This window comes from Pseudorca crassidens, chromosome 4 (assembly GCF_039906515.1).
Source record: "Pseudorca crassidens isolate mPseCra1 chromosome 4, mPseCra1.hap1, whole genome shotgun sequence".
Taxonomy (NCBI): Eukaryota; Metazoa; Chordata; class Mammalia; order Artiodactyla; family Delphinidae; genus Pseudorca; species Pseudorca crassidens.
The window spans coordinates 35,440,964-35,459,463 of NC_090299.1; the positions used below are offsets into that span (position 1 = coordinate 35,440,964).

Here is an 18,500-nt window from a genome sequence, read left to right on the forward strand (position 1 = left end):
AATTCTCCAGTTATAAAACTAAAATATAAATTAAGAACAAAACATTTATTCTTTTTCTTCCTCTGGTAATGATCTTATTCATTTTTTCCTATAGGAAAGATTTTCAAGCAACATCTGTTATGTTGTTATCTTATAGAAATATGCTGTGTTGAAGACGTGACAAAGCCATTGTGACTATAAAATGATTGGGCTTGTTATGTTTTAAGCTGTAATGGAAAACATGGAGTGATGCCATATCTCTCTATCTCTATCTCTATTTCTGTTCACAATCACACAAACACACAAACTCAGATTAGCAGGAATTATGATTTTAAAAAAGTTGTTTTTAAAACTCCTATTGTTTGCATACCTTCTCCCACAAAATTTGATAGAACACCTTGGCTCTCCAGTACCCAATTTTCATTTTACCCACTGTCCCCAAGCCCACCACCGGAGCCCTCCATTGCCTTTATAAAAGCACATTCATAACCAACTTAGGCCTCAGTACCAATAATTTAAAATATGCTTATAAGTTAGTCAGATCTTGGGAATGAAGTAAAAATGAATATCTCAGTGTGCCCTAAGTATTTTATGAGCCTGGCATTCTCATTTCCATTTAATCCTCACAATCCCTTGTATGATGAGTGTTCTTATCTCTACTAATAAGGCTACTGATGTTCAGAAAGATTTAATTTACCCCATGTTACATAGCTATTTACAGTCAGGGCCTAGATTTAAATCAAAGTCTTTGAGTCCAGTGCTCTTGACACTGCTGTACACTACTGTGTAATGAACTTCAAAGTTCGCTTCTAACTATTCCATAAAGTTATGTGCTTAAATGTACACCACTGATCAGCTACTTGATAAGCCATTTAAATTCTTTGCCTCAATACTAAATAGAAACAAGTTTAAAACTTATACTTTAAAATATCAGAGAAAGAATTTCTCTCAACAACTCCGTAAATAAGTTGTGTGCCTCTTCCAATTTGGGAATTATTCTTCCCAGGCCAAACAATGAATTATGGTATATTAATAGAAATATTAAAACTAATATCAAAAGAAAAATGTTACTTTCTAGAAAATATCAATAGGTAATTACCAACTCAAAGGGAAACTCTAGAAAATAATAGACCTAAACACATTGACAAATAAGAACTTGATATTATAATGTCTTACATTTAGTATTACTAAAGACTGAATTGTGTCTCTGCTAAATTCATATGTTGAAGCTCTAACCTCTAATATGACTGTATTTGAAGATAGGGTCTATACAGTGATAATTACAGTTAAATGTGGTCATCAGGATGGGGTCCTGATCCAATAGGATTAGTGTTCTTGTAAGAGGACACACCAGAGAGGTCACTCACTCTCCCTCTCTCCTTAAATACATATGGTGGCCACCTACACACCAGGAAGCAGAACTTCACCAGAAATCAATCATGCCAGTACCCTGAACTCAAACTTCCAGTCTCCAGAACTGTGAGAAAATGCATGTGTGTTATTGAAGCCACTCAGTCGATGGCATTTTGTTATAGCAGCCTGAGCTAATTAAGACAATTATTATTTTATTATTAGCTATTAAAATATAACAATAGCTTTGATAGCAAAGTCCAATTAGGTGGTTATTGCATTAGTCCAGGAGAAAGATAATGATGCTTTCTCAGAGATTATAGTAATAGAGATGACAATACAAAAAGATTTAGACATATTTTGGTGACTTGGCCAACAGGATTTGCCTAGGTATTGAATGGGGCAGTGAAAATGAGGGGATGCAAAGAAATAAGCATGACTTCTAAATGTCTAGATGGGTGGTGGTGCCACTTACAGAGATAGGGAAGTTCACAGAAAGAACAGCCTTGGAAGGGGGGGTGGAGAGGGGGAGTGGAGAATGGAGGGAAATTTTTTAATACATAAATTTTGAGATGTCTTTGAGATATTCAGACAGGTTACCTATCTGGGGAAGATGGTGGCCTGAGTTCTACCTTCTCATCTGCCACATGCTAAGTCTTCTGAGAGAAGCAGTAACTGTGATAGGAAAGCAGGCAGAGCTCAGCAGGGTGTGTGAAGCCAGAAGGTGGTACAATCAAGGAGAGAAAAGCACAGGGTTTTATGCATCAACCTCATTATTCCGGAGACTGTGAAAGTGCTAATACGCCCACTACGGCCACACGGGGCAGACTAGACTGTCTTTCTCCATCTTCCAAGGACACAGCTGACTAATAGGAGAGAAGACTGTGCTCTCTCTGTCATGTCAGATTGCAGTCCTGAAAAGAATACTCAGTTTATCTTTACAGGCAAAGACAGACAGGGCCTAGACTTGGCAAAAGGAAGTAAGAACAAACCTTAGGGAACCCAGCTGCTAGAAACAAGACAGAGAAGCAGAGCACTTAGAATAATCTGTACTTCATGGACTAAAACACAAAAGGTAAGATCTCTTAATTATGGCATGAAAATCATGAGACTAAATGTATCGTTTTTAAATTTAAAACTCCAATTGTTGAAAAAGAAGATGTCACCATTGAAAAGTGAAGAAATATATCAAAACACAAACAGATATGCAAAACACCTAAGGATCACAAGGGAAAAAAATAACAGAAGGTTAGAGGAGAGGTCTAGCTTAGCAATATGGAGTCATTCACTTGAATAGAATTTAATGTACAGAGAGATATTCTATTTACCTTTACGTCCAGAATCAGCCTCTTCTACTTCTTGACAACACTTCCTGTTAGAAAATAAATTCTTACCTACTAGACCTTTCACTTTAATTAAAACACAGTTAGCTGGGCACCTCCAATACATACCAATAGCATTAATTAAAATGAGCATATAATGCATACAATGCAAGCACAGTACCTTGCACATAACAGGGCCTCAACAAATTTTAGTTTCCCTTCTGTCTTAGGAGGCAACTGTTTGTCCCTTACTTTTACTCTTTGAGATTTTATTTATTATTTATTAACTTACTTATCTATCTATTTATTATCCTCTTTCTTAAACAGTCTTATAAAACTAAATGTACCTACATATTGTTATCTTTTCTGAGTTATTCCTTTCAATAAAAAGCAAATGCTTTCTTTTTACCATTACTGAAATTAAGGGGAGAAAGCACAAGCTTCTAGAATATGTGTTTTGACTTATATTTACCTTAGGGTATAAATAAATCTACACTGACATAATATCACACATCATACAAATAAGTTTGTATATGAAAGTAGTTTCTTTAGCCACCATTGAAATAGAATGCAATGAATATGCAATGAACAATCCAGACATGCATCTATCTTTCTCTATTAGTAACATACTAAAATTCAATTCAATGGCATAATGAAGCCTATGCTATGGTAATGATTAATTTTATGTGTCAACTTGACTGGGCCATCAGATACCCAGATAGCTGGTTAAATATTATGTCTGGGCGTGTCTGTGAGGATATTTCCAGAAGAGATTAGCATTTGAATTGGTGGAATAAGTAAAGCAGATGGTCCTCCCCAATGTAGGTGGATGTCATCACATCTGTTCAGAGCCTAAATACAACAAAAAAAGCAGAAGGTTGAATTTGCTCTCTGCCTGACTGCTTAAGTTGTGACATAAATTTTCTCCACCAGCCTTCCTGGGTCTCCATCTTGCAGATGGCAAATTGTGGAAGTTCTTGGCCTCGATAATTGTTTGAGCCAGTACCATATATATGCATATATATACAAAACGCTCAATAAATATTTGCAGAATCAATGAATTAACAATGTATGAAGCAATGCCATAATGCCATTAGCTAAACTGATGAGGAATAGATTAGATGATCAGGAAAAAATGTATTCTCCCCTAGAGCAAATATATTTTTATATAAAAATGAACGTGCTCAGAAATTGGACTACTTCTAGGAAGGCCAAAAATATGGAGTATGCAATAGGGAGCTGTGCAGTATAATTGATATCATAGCAGTATTAGTCAGGGTTCTTCAGTGAAACAGAACCAATAGTACAGAATATATTCATTCCTATCTTTCTATATTCATTTTTATATTCATTCATTTCCATGACATTAAATATCATCTATAGATCTCTGACTCTGAAATATATATTCCAAAACAATACTTCCTCTATGAGCTCTAAGTTTATGCAATAATCAGCTGCATACTTGATGTCCTTGTTTTGGCTATTTCTGAGGTATTTTTAGATTATAATATACAAAACTGATCTTTAAGTCTCCATGTCTGTCATAAAAGCAGACTCTTCTACAGTCATCCAAATATTAGTAGTTGGCACTTCCATTCACCCAGATATTAAATTCTGAAAAGAGTCATTTTTAAACTTCCCTTTCCCTCTCACTATCATCTAATTCATCACTAAATCCTAATGAGTCCCTCCCGAAAAATATCTCCCATTTCTGTACTTCTCTCCACTTCCATTGAAATAATTCTCCAAGATACTATCATTACAACAGTCATTAGGTCCACTACCACCACCTCTCCAACTCATTTCCCCAGATCTACACTTGTTCTCTTCAACTTTATTCTCCATTCAGCATCCAAGATTTTTTATTGAGATATAATTTTAAATATAACATTATATTAGTTTTAGGTATACAACATAATGATTTAATATTTGTATATATTGCTATATGATTATCACAGTAAGTCTGGTTAACATCCATCAGCACACATAGTTATAATTTTTTCTTATTATGGGACTTTTAAGATCTACTCTCCTAGCAACTTTTAAATATACAGTACAGTATTATTAACAATAGTCACCATGCTGTACAAGATGATGTTTTTAAATTCTAAATCAACTCATGCAATCTGCCCAGTTTTTCAGTGGTTCCCTGATATAGTTAAGAAAATAGATCAAAGCAATTGCAAACCCCCCAAATAACCTATGAGATCCTGCAGAATCTTGCTACCACTTACTCTGCCAATCTAATTCTATGAAACTTCACTCTTCATTTACTATGTTCCAGTGACACTTGCTCTCAGCTGCTCTAGCACATCAAAGTTTCTCCCAATTCTCAGTCTTCACTCACACTATTATCAGGACATAGAATGATGTGCCCTTCATTCTTCTCTCTGTACATCCTCTAGGTTCCAGCTTAAATATTACTTCCTCAAATATAACTTCAATTGCATTCCATAAACCTAGATATAATTCTTTTTCTCCATAGAATTCATCATAATTTGTAATTTCATATGTATTTGTGTATTTATTATATAATGACTACATCTTTAATAGGATGTAAATTCTGTGAAAATAGACAACTTTTTTTTTCTTTTTTAATTTAGCACTGTATCTTGAGAGCCTAGGGCCTTGGTTTCTTTAGAAAAGTGGCATTATTGTAGAACAATTGTAATTTAAGGATATAATAGATCAAGTAAGCAAACATAATTGAACTTCTTTCTTAAAGCTGTACCTTCACATGGTTCATATAGCTATTCTTTCCAAATATCCTGCTAAATACAAAAGCCAAGGGCAATAATAATGATTTTAATTTTGGTTTGAAATATATAAAGGTGTTTTTGTTTTATTCACTGAAATAATATTTTTGAAATCCTATTATGTACATGATAGGGCAAAAAACTGGTAAGACAAAGATAAATGATATTTTTTGCAATTAAAGTGTTCATAAAATGGTTGGTAAAATTAAAATATCCTCAGTCAATAGGTATTCATTGACTGTCAAGAACTATGCTAAGTTTTGGAGACACAAAGATGAATAATGCATGTCCCCATATCCAGACAGAAGAAAACAGAAACGTGCTCGACTGTAATATGTATCTGTGTTATAAGTATAGTATGCTAAGTCTAATTAGGAAGTATTTAACCCTACCTGCATGAAGAAATGAGGGAAGCTACTCTAAGAGGTGAACTTGAGGTACTCTCCCAAAGGATGGAGAGAAAACTTTACAGGGAAAGAAATTGGATTAGGGCATTCCAGTGGTAAACCTGTGCAAATCATGTAGATTTATTTCAAGGTAACTACAAATAAGGACAACATTTATTTATAAACCATGTTTTCTTAGTTTGTCATATACTATAGAGAAAAAAATTAATTTTCAGTGACTGATCTTATTTTCTATAGAAATATAGAAAAGAGTAATCTTAAATATTCTAGATTTATGCTGTTTCAAAAAACAATTAAAGTATGCACACCTTTAAGATAAAAGCCAATTGCAAAAGACACTGGCTGGCTCAACCTTTCAGACCACAATTTATTAACAACACTGTGTTTCTAAAAGGACAAGATATATAAACACATATCAAGGCATAAAATCTGCTGTTCTGGCAAATGATGTCAGCCTAGCCCTTCACCTGGCCAGGCGCATTCTCAAGATACCAGATCCCTCCTTGCAACTTCTAGAACCGAGAAGGATGAGATGACCTGGCAGTTGATTGCAGCTCTTTCCTCTTTTACACCCTCTTCCCCAGAAGGGTAACTGAGACAGAAATCTTCTTGACTCTCTCCCCCACTTCTGTCTGTCAAAAGATCCTAAACCCTAACAGTACCTATTTATTTGAGACTAAAACAGTCCTTTCAGCAGACTTGCTTTATGGTTTCCAGGTATAATGAATATATGATATTGTCAAAGATTTATGCTTTTTTTCCATTTGTCTTTAACTGTGTTTGACATAAATAAATAACGTGGAAGTAAGTGGTACCATATGAGCACATAAAATATTTGAAGTATTGAGTCCCTATTTCATAGTTTTAGTACAGATAAATCTGTCCTTATTCATGTAGTGTTAGATCAGCCAGGTTCCAACCTCAAATTCTCGGGCCCACTCCACCATTCCAACTTATTTTCTCACTCTTTTCCCTTCCAGATTTAGAAAAATATCTCATATCACATAAATCTCATTTGAGCTGTCCCTTAGTGGAATAAGATTCTTTGACTACCCTTCACTTAAGCATCCCCTGAGAATGCTACGTGAGGAAAGAAGCAAAGGCTATTTTTCAGGGTCTTGAGAAGCAGAATGTATACAAAATGATCCCTAGCTAATGAAGAAGGAAGAGGCCCAGTAATCCTAGCTCTGAACTTGCCTTTGGGATCTTAAGAAATCATCTCCCTCCTTGGTTTTAAATCCCTCATCCATAAAATGGAGAAACTATATGGTCAAAGGTTTTTCATGGAGTTTAAATAAATTCATATATTTGAAAGTTTTAAAATGAATATAAAAAGCACTAAGGCTTTTACTAAAATCAAAGAGGGACACAACTCCACTGACTCATACACCACTTCTGCCCTCAAATGTATCCACTGGCCATACGTCTCTCAAACGACAATGTAACTATCAGCTTGACTTTCCTTTCGTGATTCTCAAAATGACTGTTAGAACTACCTGGCTGAGTGCGTCACTCCAGCAAGCTGAGCATTGTTTCTGTAGCACAGAAACTGTGTCATCACAAACTAGCTCAGAAAGGTAGTAAAGGGAAAGATAAGGAAATAGAAGTTTTGAAGGACAAGATAAGAAAGTCCTTAAGTAGAGCACAGAATGAGAAATTGTAAAACACTGCTATACCTTCCAGAATTTAAGAGAGAGAAATTTGAAATGTAAAGTCAGGAGTGGGCTCTCTATTGTTGTCCAGTTACAGTGTAACAACCCAGGCCATCTCAATAAGTAAGATCAGAAGACATTGATCAAACAATTTCAAATTCCAGTCCCATTACCAAACTATCACCTTGTAGTTCATTATGAATGATACATTTATATATTTTGTCCATATGTTCTGCGTATTATAATTTTATTACATTTTTGTGTTATTAGCTAGATGTATACCTTTAAAGTAAACCACATTTTTAAACCATATTTTGACATTCTTCCCTATTCTACTATAAAAGAAGCCTCAAAAACATGACTTGGCCCCAATATTCATAATGTGTGACCATTTGTTTTTTGTTGATTCTTGTTGAAGTTGGTCTTATTTATTTGAATAGCTGAAATACTGGTAGATAAATTTGCTTCTATTGTTTTATAAACCATAGAAATTTTTTCTGGCTATTTTCTATTTTAACTATCTTCCTCTAAATACTAACAAGCCAGATCTGCTCCTTCAGAAGTGAATACCTAAGTTTGATAACAAAGAAGCCTTTTGCCTTAATCAAAGGAACCACTCTTCAGTGTAAGCTCAAGTGACAAATTCAATTGGATTTTTGACTTGTATTACAACCACAAAGAATCTATCACCTTGCCCAGCAAGTAAGCTTTCTCTGTGCTTGTCATTTCTGTTACAAAGGAATTATCATGGAAAACAGTGCTTGTGAGGAAGGCCATATATAACCTAAGAGAGGCTCAAGTGATGGAAATAGAGATCCTGGTCTATCCTTCACTTCCCCGAAAGCAATTTCCAGGCAATCAAAACCTCTCTGGAAGTCTCCATTTTCACTGGGAACTTGTATAGTATTTTGCCTCCTACTTTGCTGGAATTAAGCCGTATGTAATATACTCTCCTTAGCATTTCAAACGCTGTATTAATCTATTCAGGCTGCATAACAAAATACCATAGACTTGTAAACAACAGAAATATTTTCTCACAATTCTGGAAGATAGAAGTCTGAGTTCAAGGTGTCATCAAGTGTTGGGTTCTTCTAAGATCACTCTGCTATGTTGCAGATGGCTGTAACCCTCTATCTTCACATGGTCTTCCTTCTGTGTATCTGTATTCTAATCACCTCTTCTTTTTTTTTTTTTTTTTTTTTGCGGTATGTGGGCCTCTCACTGTTGTGGCCCCTCCCGTTGCGGAGCACAGGCTCTGGACGCGCAGGCTCAATGGCCATGGCTCACGGGCCTAGCCGCTCCATGGCATGTGGGATCTTCCCGGACCGGGGCACGAACCCGTGTCCCCTGCATCGGCAGGTGGACTCTCAACCACTGTGCCACCAGGGAAGCCCCACCTCTTCTTTTAAGAACACCAGTCATATTGGTTTAGGTCCCACACTAATGACCTTATTTTAACTTAATTACTTCTTTAAAGACCCTGTCTCCACATACAGTCACATGCTGAGGTGCTGAGGTACTGAGGGTTAGGACTTCAATCTATTAATCTGGGGGAGTGACATCAGCAAGATGGCCAAATAAGATGTCCTTCATCATAGCCCCACTCAACAACAACAATTTGGCATCTATCCACGGGCAAGAGTGCCTTTGTAGAAACTGGGAGATCCAGGTAGGAGACTGTGAAACTGCAGTGCAGTCCAAGAATGAGGAGAGTCACTTTGAAGAATGGCCTGCACCCTGGCGGCTGACTCACCTACCACGGTCTCAGCTACAGATCCAGAAACAGCTTCATACCTCTGAGGACTTGGCTACAGCCCCGTCTGGCTTTGGTTCCGTCACCAGCACCATAGCTGGGAGAGTCTTGCCCACAGGAAGACAGATAATAGACGTACAGACCTCTGTTTGGCTGTGAACCCCTGAGTGGCCCATGAACCAGCTCTGCCCCTGCTTAGCTGTGAACCAGGAGTCCCTTGAAAAAAGTGTTTTGGAAAGTCACCCACGGATCAGAGAGCCTTTGTGGAAGTCCAGGAGTCCAGCAGAGAAGTTCCAGCACAAAAAAGTCTGAGATTGGATGCAGTGGAAAGAGTAAGAGGAACAAACTGACTTTACACACATCACCTCTTCCCCAAGGTGACACAGCTCAGTGCCAAGAGGGCCTTCTCAGCTGTGATTTCTCCCTGGGGGGGCAATAAGAGCATGTGACGGCGGAGTGCCAGGCTTCCTCGGATGTGTGAGGCCCTGCCAAAGATACCCATCTCTGTCTCCCTCCATCCAGAGGACTGTGGAGATCTGCACAACTAGGGGACAGAGAGCAGCTGGGAGAACGGCAGGCAGGGCTCCAAACTGAGCGTATCAAAGGGACTTGGATCCTACTAACCCATCATGGACTCCATCAGGAAGCCAGCTCACAAGCCACTGGGGATGCCTCACAGATGTTAAGAGAGTAGATCTTAAATGTTCTCAACACACACACGCACAAAGGGTAATTATGTGATGTAATGAAGGTGTTAACTAACCCACCTGGGATAATCATCTCACAATAGATACATGTATCAAATCATTATTTTGTACACTTTAAACTTGCACAATGTTACATGCCAATTATATCTCAATAAATCTAGAAAAAACTTCTAATAAATAAAAAGGCATGTAAACTTTAAAGAATGTAGTGGTGAGGACATAATTGAGTCCATAACAAGCCTCCATAAGTTTTTATCTTTAACCATGATCCCATAACATCAAACTTTATTTCCTCTTGCCTTAATGGACTTCTTATTCTAATGTCCTCCCATCTTCCTTTTTGTGGCTGCTGGCTGCATTCCTTTTTATGTCTTCAGATCATCATAAACCTGAAATCTTACAATACTTTAAAATTCTAAGTTTCCAGCGGAAAAGTGAAATTACATTAAAAATGAAGCATGGGGCTTCCCTGGTGGCGCAGTGGTTGAGAGTCCGCCTGCCGATGCAGGGGACGCGGGTTCGTGCCCCGGTGCAGGAGGATCCCACATGCCGCGGAGCGGCTGGGCCCGTGAGCCCAGGCCGCTGAGCCTGTGCGTCCAGAGCCTGTGCTCCGCAACGGGAGAGGCCACAACAGTGAGAGGCCCGCGTACCGCAAAAAAAAAAAAAAAAAAAAAAAATGAAGCATGACCAATGAAGTGTAAAGAAGTAGAATCCAAACACAATACTGCACACGCACGCACACACACACACACACACACACTCACACACACACACACACACACACTCACACAGAAATATTTTCCACATTCCATGTATATACACATAGGGTTTTCTCATTTGTTTCACCTTGACATAATTCCTTACAGGCATTGCTCTAAGCTAATGTTAATTGAATAGTCATGCTAGTTGGAGTTGGCAACAGTATCAAATTTCTTGGATGACACTAACAAAATACACCTATAATCACATCTAATTCTGAAATTACTGGCAAAATTCAACTCGTCTTCTGGACTATCCTGAACTTTTTTCACAAGTGTTACTACTTAGTTCTCTTTTTCTCCCTTGGGACTGAAATTTTTAAGCATGTTCTTTTAAACTGAAGCAGCAAAAGCCCAACCTAAATAGTCCAAGAAGTAGTACTTTAGATTTTGATGCTTGTCATTAATTTTTTTCCATATCTTACTCTTGAGGATATTATTTTAATTTGCTAGTATGAAGTTAGAATAAGCAGGCCTGTAATTTTGACCTAAGGAGATATAATCGTTATTTAAGAACATCTGTGCAGATAAAAGGTACAGAGAAGTGGTAGGGTATATAGTCCATGGGATGGTTCTTCAAAACATGCTCTGAGGTTTTAATCAAAACAAGAAGTTCCTTCTCACATACAGTTGACCATTTCCAATTCAGACATTTAAAAAGAATAACTTCCCCCTTGAAGAATATAATTCCTAGATATTTTTAAGGTTGGCAATATTTCCTAGACTGGCAAATTAATTTCCTAGACTGATTCTTTTTTCTCTTACAACTTAAAACCTCAAAATCATCCATCCTGCATTAATTTAATATGATAGATAAGAACAGCTGCAGGTATTCCAGTCTAACCTGTACAGGATAGAAAGTCAAAGATTTTTTTTCCCTGATACCTGAAGAAAAGGTGCCCAAAGCTTATTCTCACTAACTTATGACGTGCATTTCTATCCTGCCTATGTACGAGTAAAGTGGATTCTAAACTATTAAGAAGAGGCAATGTTGCTATAAGAGCTACCTCCCTTGTCCCACCTCCCTTCTTTCTCAACTGGTAAGTCCCTGTGCCAAGGACAATGGATGGCCACAGCTATCCATGTTGCCATGGAGAGTAAATCCAATCGCCTCAGAAGCTGGATATGTCTTTCAGCTTCAAGAAATACCCAACATCGATCAATCTTTGTATCAAGTTACAATAAAATTTGTTAAGCCATGATGAAAGATTTGAGTCATCTCTATTCCAGTCTCTTATCTTGCCTAAAACATATCAGGAGTTTCAGAAAGTCCACCAACTTTCCTGCTTAGCATATGTAGCCTGTCTGAGCTAGTACCATTGTCCAGCCATGAGACACAGGGGAACTGAGCAGTTGCACATCTATCATTGCTCAAGGTTTGTGCTTCAAAGTGCTCTTTCCCTTGCCTTTTTATGAGGAAGATGATTACAATTTCTTGATTTCAGCATTTCACAAAGCAAGGCAATTTTGTCCACCCAGGAGCCTACTTTTGCATTTACATCAAACCTGGGGGCCTAAAAGTTTGATATATGAAATCATTCCAGAAGATTTTATGAGCAGAGACCCAAGGTAATGGTTAAAATGCATTTGAGAGCAATAAATCAATAAAATATAGCTGTTGTTTCACGATAAAAGATCCTTTCTTTTAGGTTCTTTTAGATTTTTCCTAAAAATCTTCAAATAGGTTTCTAAACGTTTTGCAACAGGGTCCTTAAGGCCATATATATGTGAATTATAAGTTATCTGATACTCTGTTTCTACACATGCACTTTAATTTTCCCATATTCCAGACTTCTTCCACATTGATGGTAGGAAGTCACATTACAAGACTCTGATAGCCTTTGCAGCTCTTCAGCTATTGTTGAAAAACAGTTTCATGCAAAGGGAAACTGGTTAGTCTGTATAAAAGCAATTAAATAAGCTTTTATGTACATTTGCTGATTCTGTATTTAACACAGTAGCTTGTACCATGTTCACATTGTCATAAATATTTTTCTTACCCTTAACATTTATTCAGAACGAAATGCAATGCTTTCACGCATTCAAAATAATATATCGGTAATACTGTCTGTGCACTAATATGCTTTACCTGAATTTGTTTGCCTAGAAAAGGGAAATAGCTTTATATACACATGTTCATTTTAAAATGGGAGGACAAATGATACCAGTGATTCATGACACAGTAAAACTGTGAACATCACTTAGCCAACTAAAAGTCTTTTAGCTTTTGTATTCAGTTTCATTTACTTATTTTTCAAAACTCTGAACACCAATTATGTGTGAAATCCAGTCTACATGCCTGAAATACATAAGTAAAGAAAACAAGCAGAACATTCTTGCTTTTTTTGTGTTCTAGCATAAGGAGACACAAAGTAAAGAATAAACACAACCAACTGAAAGTAAAGAGCAAGCTAAGGGGTTTGGGGTGCTGGACAGATTGCGATTTTAAATAGGCTGGTCAGAAAATGATTCACAGAAAAAGTGACAACTGTGCAAAGGTTTGAATGAGATGAGGTTGCTAGCCAGTGAGAATAACTGGGGGAAGAAGGAGAGGGAGAAGCTAGGGAGAATAATCTTGGACAGGAGCTTGTGTACGATGTTCAAGGAACAATAGGATGTTCACATATTGAAGAATGAAAAAAAATCAACCAAATCCATGTCATTCAGTCTAAACTTCCCTGAGTCTACAGGTAACATGCATTGAGTCATTCCTGCTTATAATAAACTAGTAAGTTTCATTCCTGCTTATAATAAACTAGTAAGTTCTCATAAATATTTTCAATTTATTTACACGTTTGCATCCCCATTCTTATGCAGTTTTAATTTACATTTTTGCATTTTTCATTATATTATAATCTTCTTCAGGATAAGGAATTGGTTCTCTACTCATTATTTTTCTCTATTATGTTTTTTAGACCCAATAGACATTCAATAAATCTTATTAATTGTAAGCAGAAAAAACAGACTTAAGCGGCTGAGTTTTAAAAATTTTAACTTAGGTTCCATGAATCACAGTCATCAAATCTTTTGGTCTTTGCCTCAGCTTCCTAAAGTGCAATTGAAAACCAATTAATAAGTTGTTAGATGTGTGAAACATTGTATAAATGTAAAATTATAATCAAAGAGACTCCTTACTTGTATTCTACAAATATATGAATAAAAAATAGGAGAGATAAAACGCAGAATTCTGAACACAGTTATTCAGAAAAAAATGCAATTGACAGAACATTGAGAAAATCAAAACACTGCATGGTGGGGCCAGTGATGACATTCTGTGAGCTACTGACCTGGATTTTCAGCTCTGATGGCCAATTACCATCAGCTAATACTAAATACCTGTATGCTAACCGCGATTAGGCCCTTGGGAAAGCTTTGCCTTCCACACTGATCCATTTCATGCCTTGTCTATTTCTAGAATCATGTCTCTCATGATTTTTAATCTTGTCAACTTTCATCTGAATCCCAGCTTGCAATCACATAATGAGTCCAGTACTTAAATAATGTACTTTCATAGTTTCAAGATGTTACATAGGCTGTTTACATCAGGACTTTCTCTGATTGGTGTTCTGCGACTGTGGCTAAGCCTCAAAATTATTTTATTTATTATTCTAAACTTTTTACAAATTCCCAAAAGAAGTATGAACAAATTTACTCGACAGATTGGTAATGGAAATATTAAATGAGGTTATCCGAGGATATTGTTATTATTATTTCCTTTCACATAGAAAGCGAAGCTACTCACGGTGTTCAATAACTTTCAGTCTACCTTTCTTACAGACACAATGGAACAGATTTTATCTTATTTACAGACACACAAAACATCCTCCCATTCAACTTCCTGTTACGAATTGTACATTGTCGTTCATTATTCATTCATTTTATATCTAATTATCTATCTCCAGCAATACACTAGAGACTGTGCTAGGTGCTGGGGACGTTAATATAATTAAGACATTCTCTATGTCTTTTAGGAATGTAAAGACTAGTGGAGGAGAAATAGAGATTGACATTCTACTTTGACTAGAGCTTTCCAGCATATTGTGGTTCAAAAGTTAGAACAGAGGAAATGACCCATGCTTACCAAACTCAAAGAAATTGGTATACAAACCAGTTGTATAAGTCAATTGCCTACTTACAAATTTAAAAGTAGTGATATTTTCTCAAACTAATGTGAATATCCTTTTTCACTATCCAGAGAAACCTTTACCAATATCAGATTAGAAAAGAAACCAAGGTAACATTCAGACGGTTTCCCAGTGAGAATGGTATTAGAGTAAAGAAATCTAAATAGTCATAACCTATACTCAGGCTATAATAAACACTGAAGAACGCACTCAGCCACTACAGCCTGATGTACCCTCACTGTGACTCAACAGTCAGTTCTCTAGATATAATGTCTTCACTATTTTACAGCTCAGGCTAGCACAGCCAAATCCTAGCTCTTGCTTCTTTCTCCCCCAGGCTTTTTGATGTTTTATAAACACGTATTTTCTTCAAGCCAATTAAAATATATTTGGTTCTGTTTGAGTGATTGCCACCCATTCACTAGGTGACACAAGCACGCTTTCTTGAAACTCACCTTAGGTAACTATCCTTATATTATCTTGCCATTTTTTAATATATTGACTATTTCTTAGGCATGCTATGTATTTAACTGTATTGGCAGAAAAATATGATTTGCAGTAGGCTATTAGAACTAATAAATACAATGACTTTTATATTTGCCAAAAATGACCTCTTTCTGTCTTCCCAGGTTGTAAAAATGATGATTATTGTCGTGGTGACATTTGCCATCTGCTGGCTGCCCTATCATATTTACTTCATCCTCACTGCAATCTATCAACAACTAAATAGGTGGAAATATATTCAGCAGGTCTACCTGGCTAGCTTTTGGCTGGCAATGAGCTCAACCATGTACAACCCCATCATCTACTGCTGTCTGAATAAGAGGTAAACACAAGATTACCAAATGCAAGCTCCTTTTCACTTCTGACTTCAGTGAAAACATATAATGCTGTTGCAGCTCCCTGATGCACATTTAAAATTCAAAAGGAAGGGAAAATTGAAAAATTCACTGAGAGGAGCACAGAGCTAGATATTTTTCTAGACTCCTCCCTATTTAATGAAATAGCTCACCTTAACAATTACCTCTTCAAAACAACGCTTTTAGGGATTCTAACTGGGTGGGTTTTATATAGGCCAAATTCTCTCTCCAAACCCTTTAGAATTATACTTGCCAAAGAAAAAGAAATGCCCTGTTATTAACTAAAGGAGGAGAGTTGAAAATGTGCTCAAGTCCCCGAAGGAATGAAGGCACATCGTAGAAATGCACAGACGGAGAGGTGACGGCATATGTGAGTGGACTCTATTAAAAAGGATGTCTTGTAAATAGACTTCAAAATACAAGGTGTTGTGAGAGCAACAGAAGCAACACTAAGGAAAAGAATGACAATCCTCCTTCCAGCATAATGAGGTCAGCGAGTTAGACAGGGTGCAGCCTCTGCTGGAGGGGGCGCTATTTTTTAAAGTGAAGTTGGAAAGAAAAGTAGAAATATTCACAGTTCAATTTAAGACTGGGAAAAAAAAGGTAAACTGTGGTTTCCAGATAAAAAACACCTTAGTTGTAAGGTCAGCACATGGAGGAGAAGGGTTAAGTTTCATAGGGTCAATAATTTCCTTAATAAACCTATATGGTTTAGCACAAGCAGAAACTGAATTTCATGGAAGTAACTACATGACCTAAATCCTAAGCTCGCTTTCCAGTTGGACCTTTACCACACCGTTCCTCAAGTTTCTTAAAAACTACTAAATTCTTACTTTTTTTCAGTAAGTGCATAAGCCATATATCAATTCAAACCTCCCCATAAGCAGTACATCTGTTTTTAATCAACTTCATGTAATGGTTTACAAAGCCAAGGATTTTGCACTTTCATATATGATTAGATAAAAACCATCCAGATAAGCAATTAATTTTAATATTAAATGAGACTTTATAAATGTGTAATTATTTCTGTAAGAAGCTATTTTGAAATATGTCATTTTTAAGTGCCTTACCCAGCAAACTTAATTCACTTATGTAAATGTATAAAATTATTGAAGAAACACACACTCTTTCTTTGGCATATCGATTAGTGATACTGTGCTTTTACTATATGATGACTTGCTTCTCATTGGTGGAAAATTAAGATTCAATTCAAACAAGGAGAACGTAGAAGACTAGTACCAATACTGTGGCATAAATTCTAAGAGTTTGACTAAAAAATTAAATTTAAAAACTGAGTTGGCTTAACTGCATTAAGTAGGGCTTTCTGCACCAGTTGAAGGAAATTTCCACTTGAAAACATGACTTTTTCTTCCCATGGCCTGCTTCTCCTCAGATTTCGAGCTGGCTTCAAGAGAGCATTCCGCTGGTGTCCTTTCATCAAAGTTTCTAGCTATGATGAGCTGGAGCTCAAGACCACCAGGTTTCACCCGACTCGGCAAAGCAGCCTGTACACTGTTACCAGGATGGAGTCCATGACAGTGGTGTTTGACCCCAATGATGTGGATAAGACCAAATCCAGTCGGAAGAAGAGAGTGCCTCCAAGAGACCCAAGCTTCAACGGCTGCTCCCGCCGGAATTCCAAATCTGCCTCCACCACTTCAAGCTTCATAAGCTCACCCTATACTTCTGTGGATGAATATTCCTAAGTCCATTTCCTCAGCTGAAAGAGTAGGGTGAGGCCATCATCGTGCCACCATAGGCCCACACCCTCCTGATTGTCGGTCAGCCCTGTCCTACATACTCTCTGTAAATAGAAGGGCAATTTTTAGGCAACTATGTTTCAACTGAGAAAGATAGCATATAAGTGTAACAAAGACACTATTCAGATATTTGCCCCCTCAAAAGTAAAATGGCCTTTGAATTTATTCTTTGAAAACTGAATTATTATATGTAACAGAAAAATATACTGAAAAATACTTGTAGAATGTTCCATTTTTCTCACTGAAAAATTGCAATATACATTTGTGACCCTAAGGTGACATATGATTTTCCCAAAAGATTAAAGAACCTTTAAAATATAATTATGTGAATGAATTAAAACAAAACCTATATAAAATGATATGTTTTCATCTATAGCTATAAAACAGAAAAAAAGTTATATGACTAATTTTACCACTAGAATGATGGAAAATTAACCTCCAGGAGTAAAAGTTAATGAAAATCTTTGCAAAAGAGAACTAATTCTGTGGAATAAACTTTTTTTGAGATTTAAAGATTTTCTCCAAGAAATGTAACTGAAAAAGAAATCTAATCAAATTATTAGGCATCTGTACATATTATTTTCTTTACATTTTTATCTGGGAAAGTGGCTTCAAAAGAAAAAAAAATAATTATTTACTTTTTGACCATTACATACATTAAAGCGCCAAAAGCTAAGAAACAAAGTTAGGGCCTTAAAATGACAAAGCAAATCCTTCTGATCCTCCCTATTTTATTTTTCACAAATATTTTTAAAAATTTTTAAAAGATAGGTAGATTACAAAACACTAAAGATGTTTTCTAATGGAGAAGGGAAGAATCTCTGACTACCAATTTTTTTTTTTTTTTTTGTGGTACGCGGGCCTCTCACTGTTGCGGCCTCTCCCATTGCGGAGCACAGGCTCCGGACGCGCAGGTTCAGCGGCCATGGATCACGGGCCCAGCTGCTGCGCGGCATGTGGGGTCTTCCCAGACCGGGGCACGAACCCGTGTTCCCTGCATCGGCAGGCGGACTCTTAACCACTGCGCCACCAGGGAAGCCCCTGACTACCAATTTTTAGGCAAGAATTAAAG

General features: G+C 36.8%; 1 protein-coding gene across 1 annotated transcript in view; it reads left to right on the plus strand.

Moving 5' to 3' along the window:
* Positions 1 to 17,909, plus strand: part of TACR3 (tachykinin receptor 3) — a 61,914-nt gene extending 44,005 nt beyond the window's left edge. Inside the window, exons 4-5 of the mRNA XM_067734673.1 lie at positions 15,438 to 15,634; positions 17,062 to 17,909. Coding sequence (XP_067590774.1) covers positions 15,438 to 15,634; positions 17,062 to 17,374 — 510 coding nt within the window. The 3' untranslated portion in view covers positions 17,375 to 17,909. The remainder of the gene's footprint in view (positions 1 to 15,437; positions 15,635 to 17,061) is intronic.
* Positions 17,910 to 18,500: the final 591 nt, after the last annotated feature.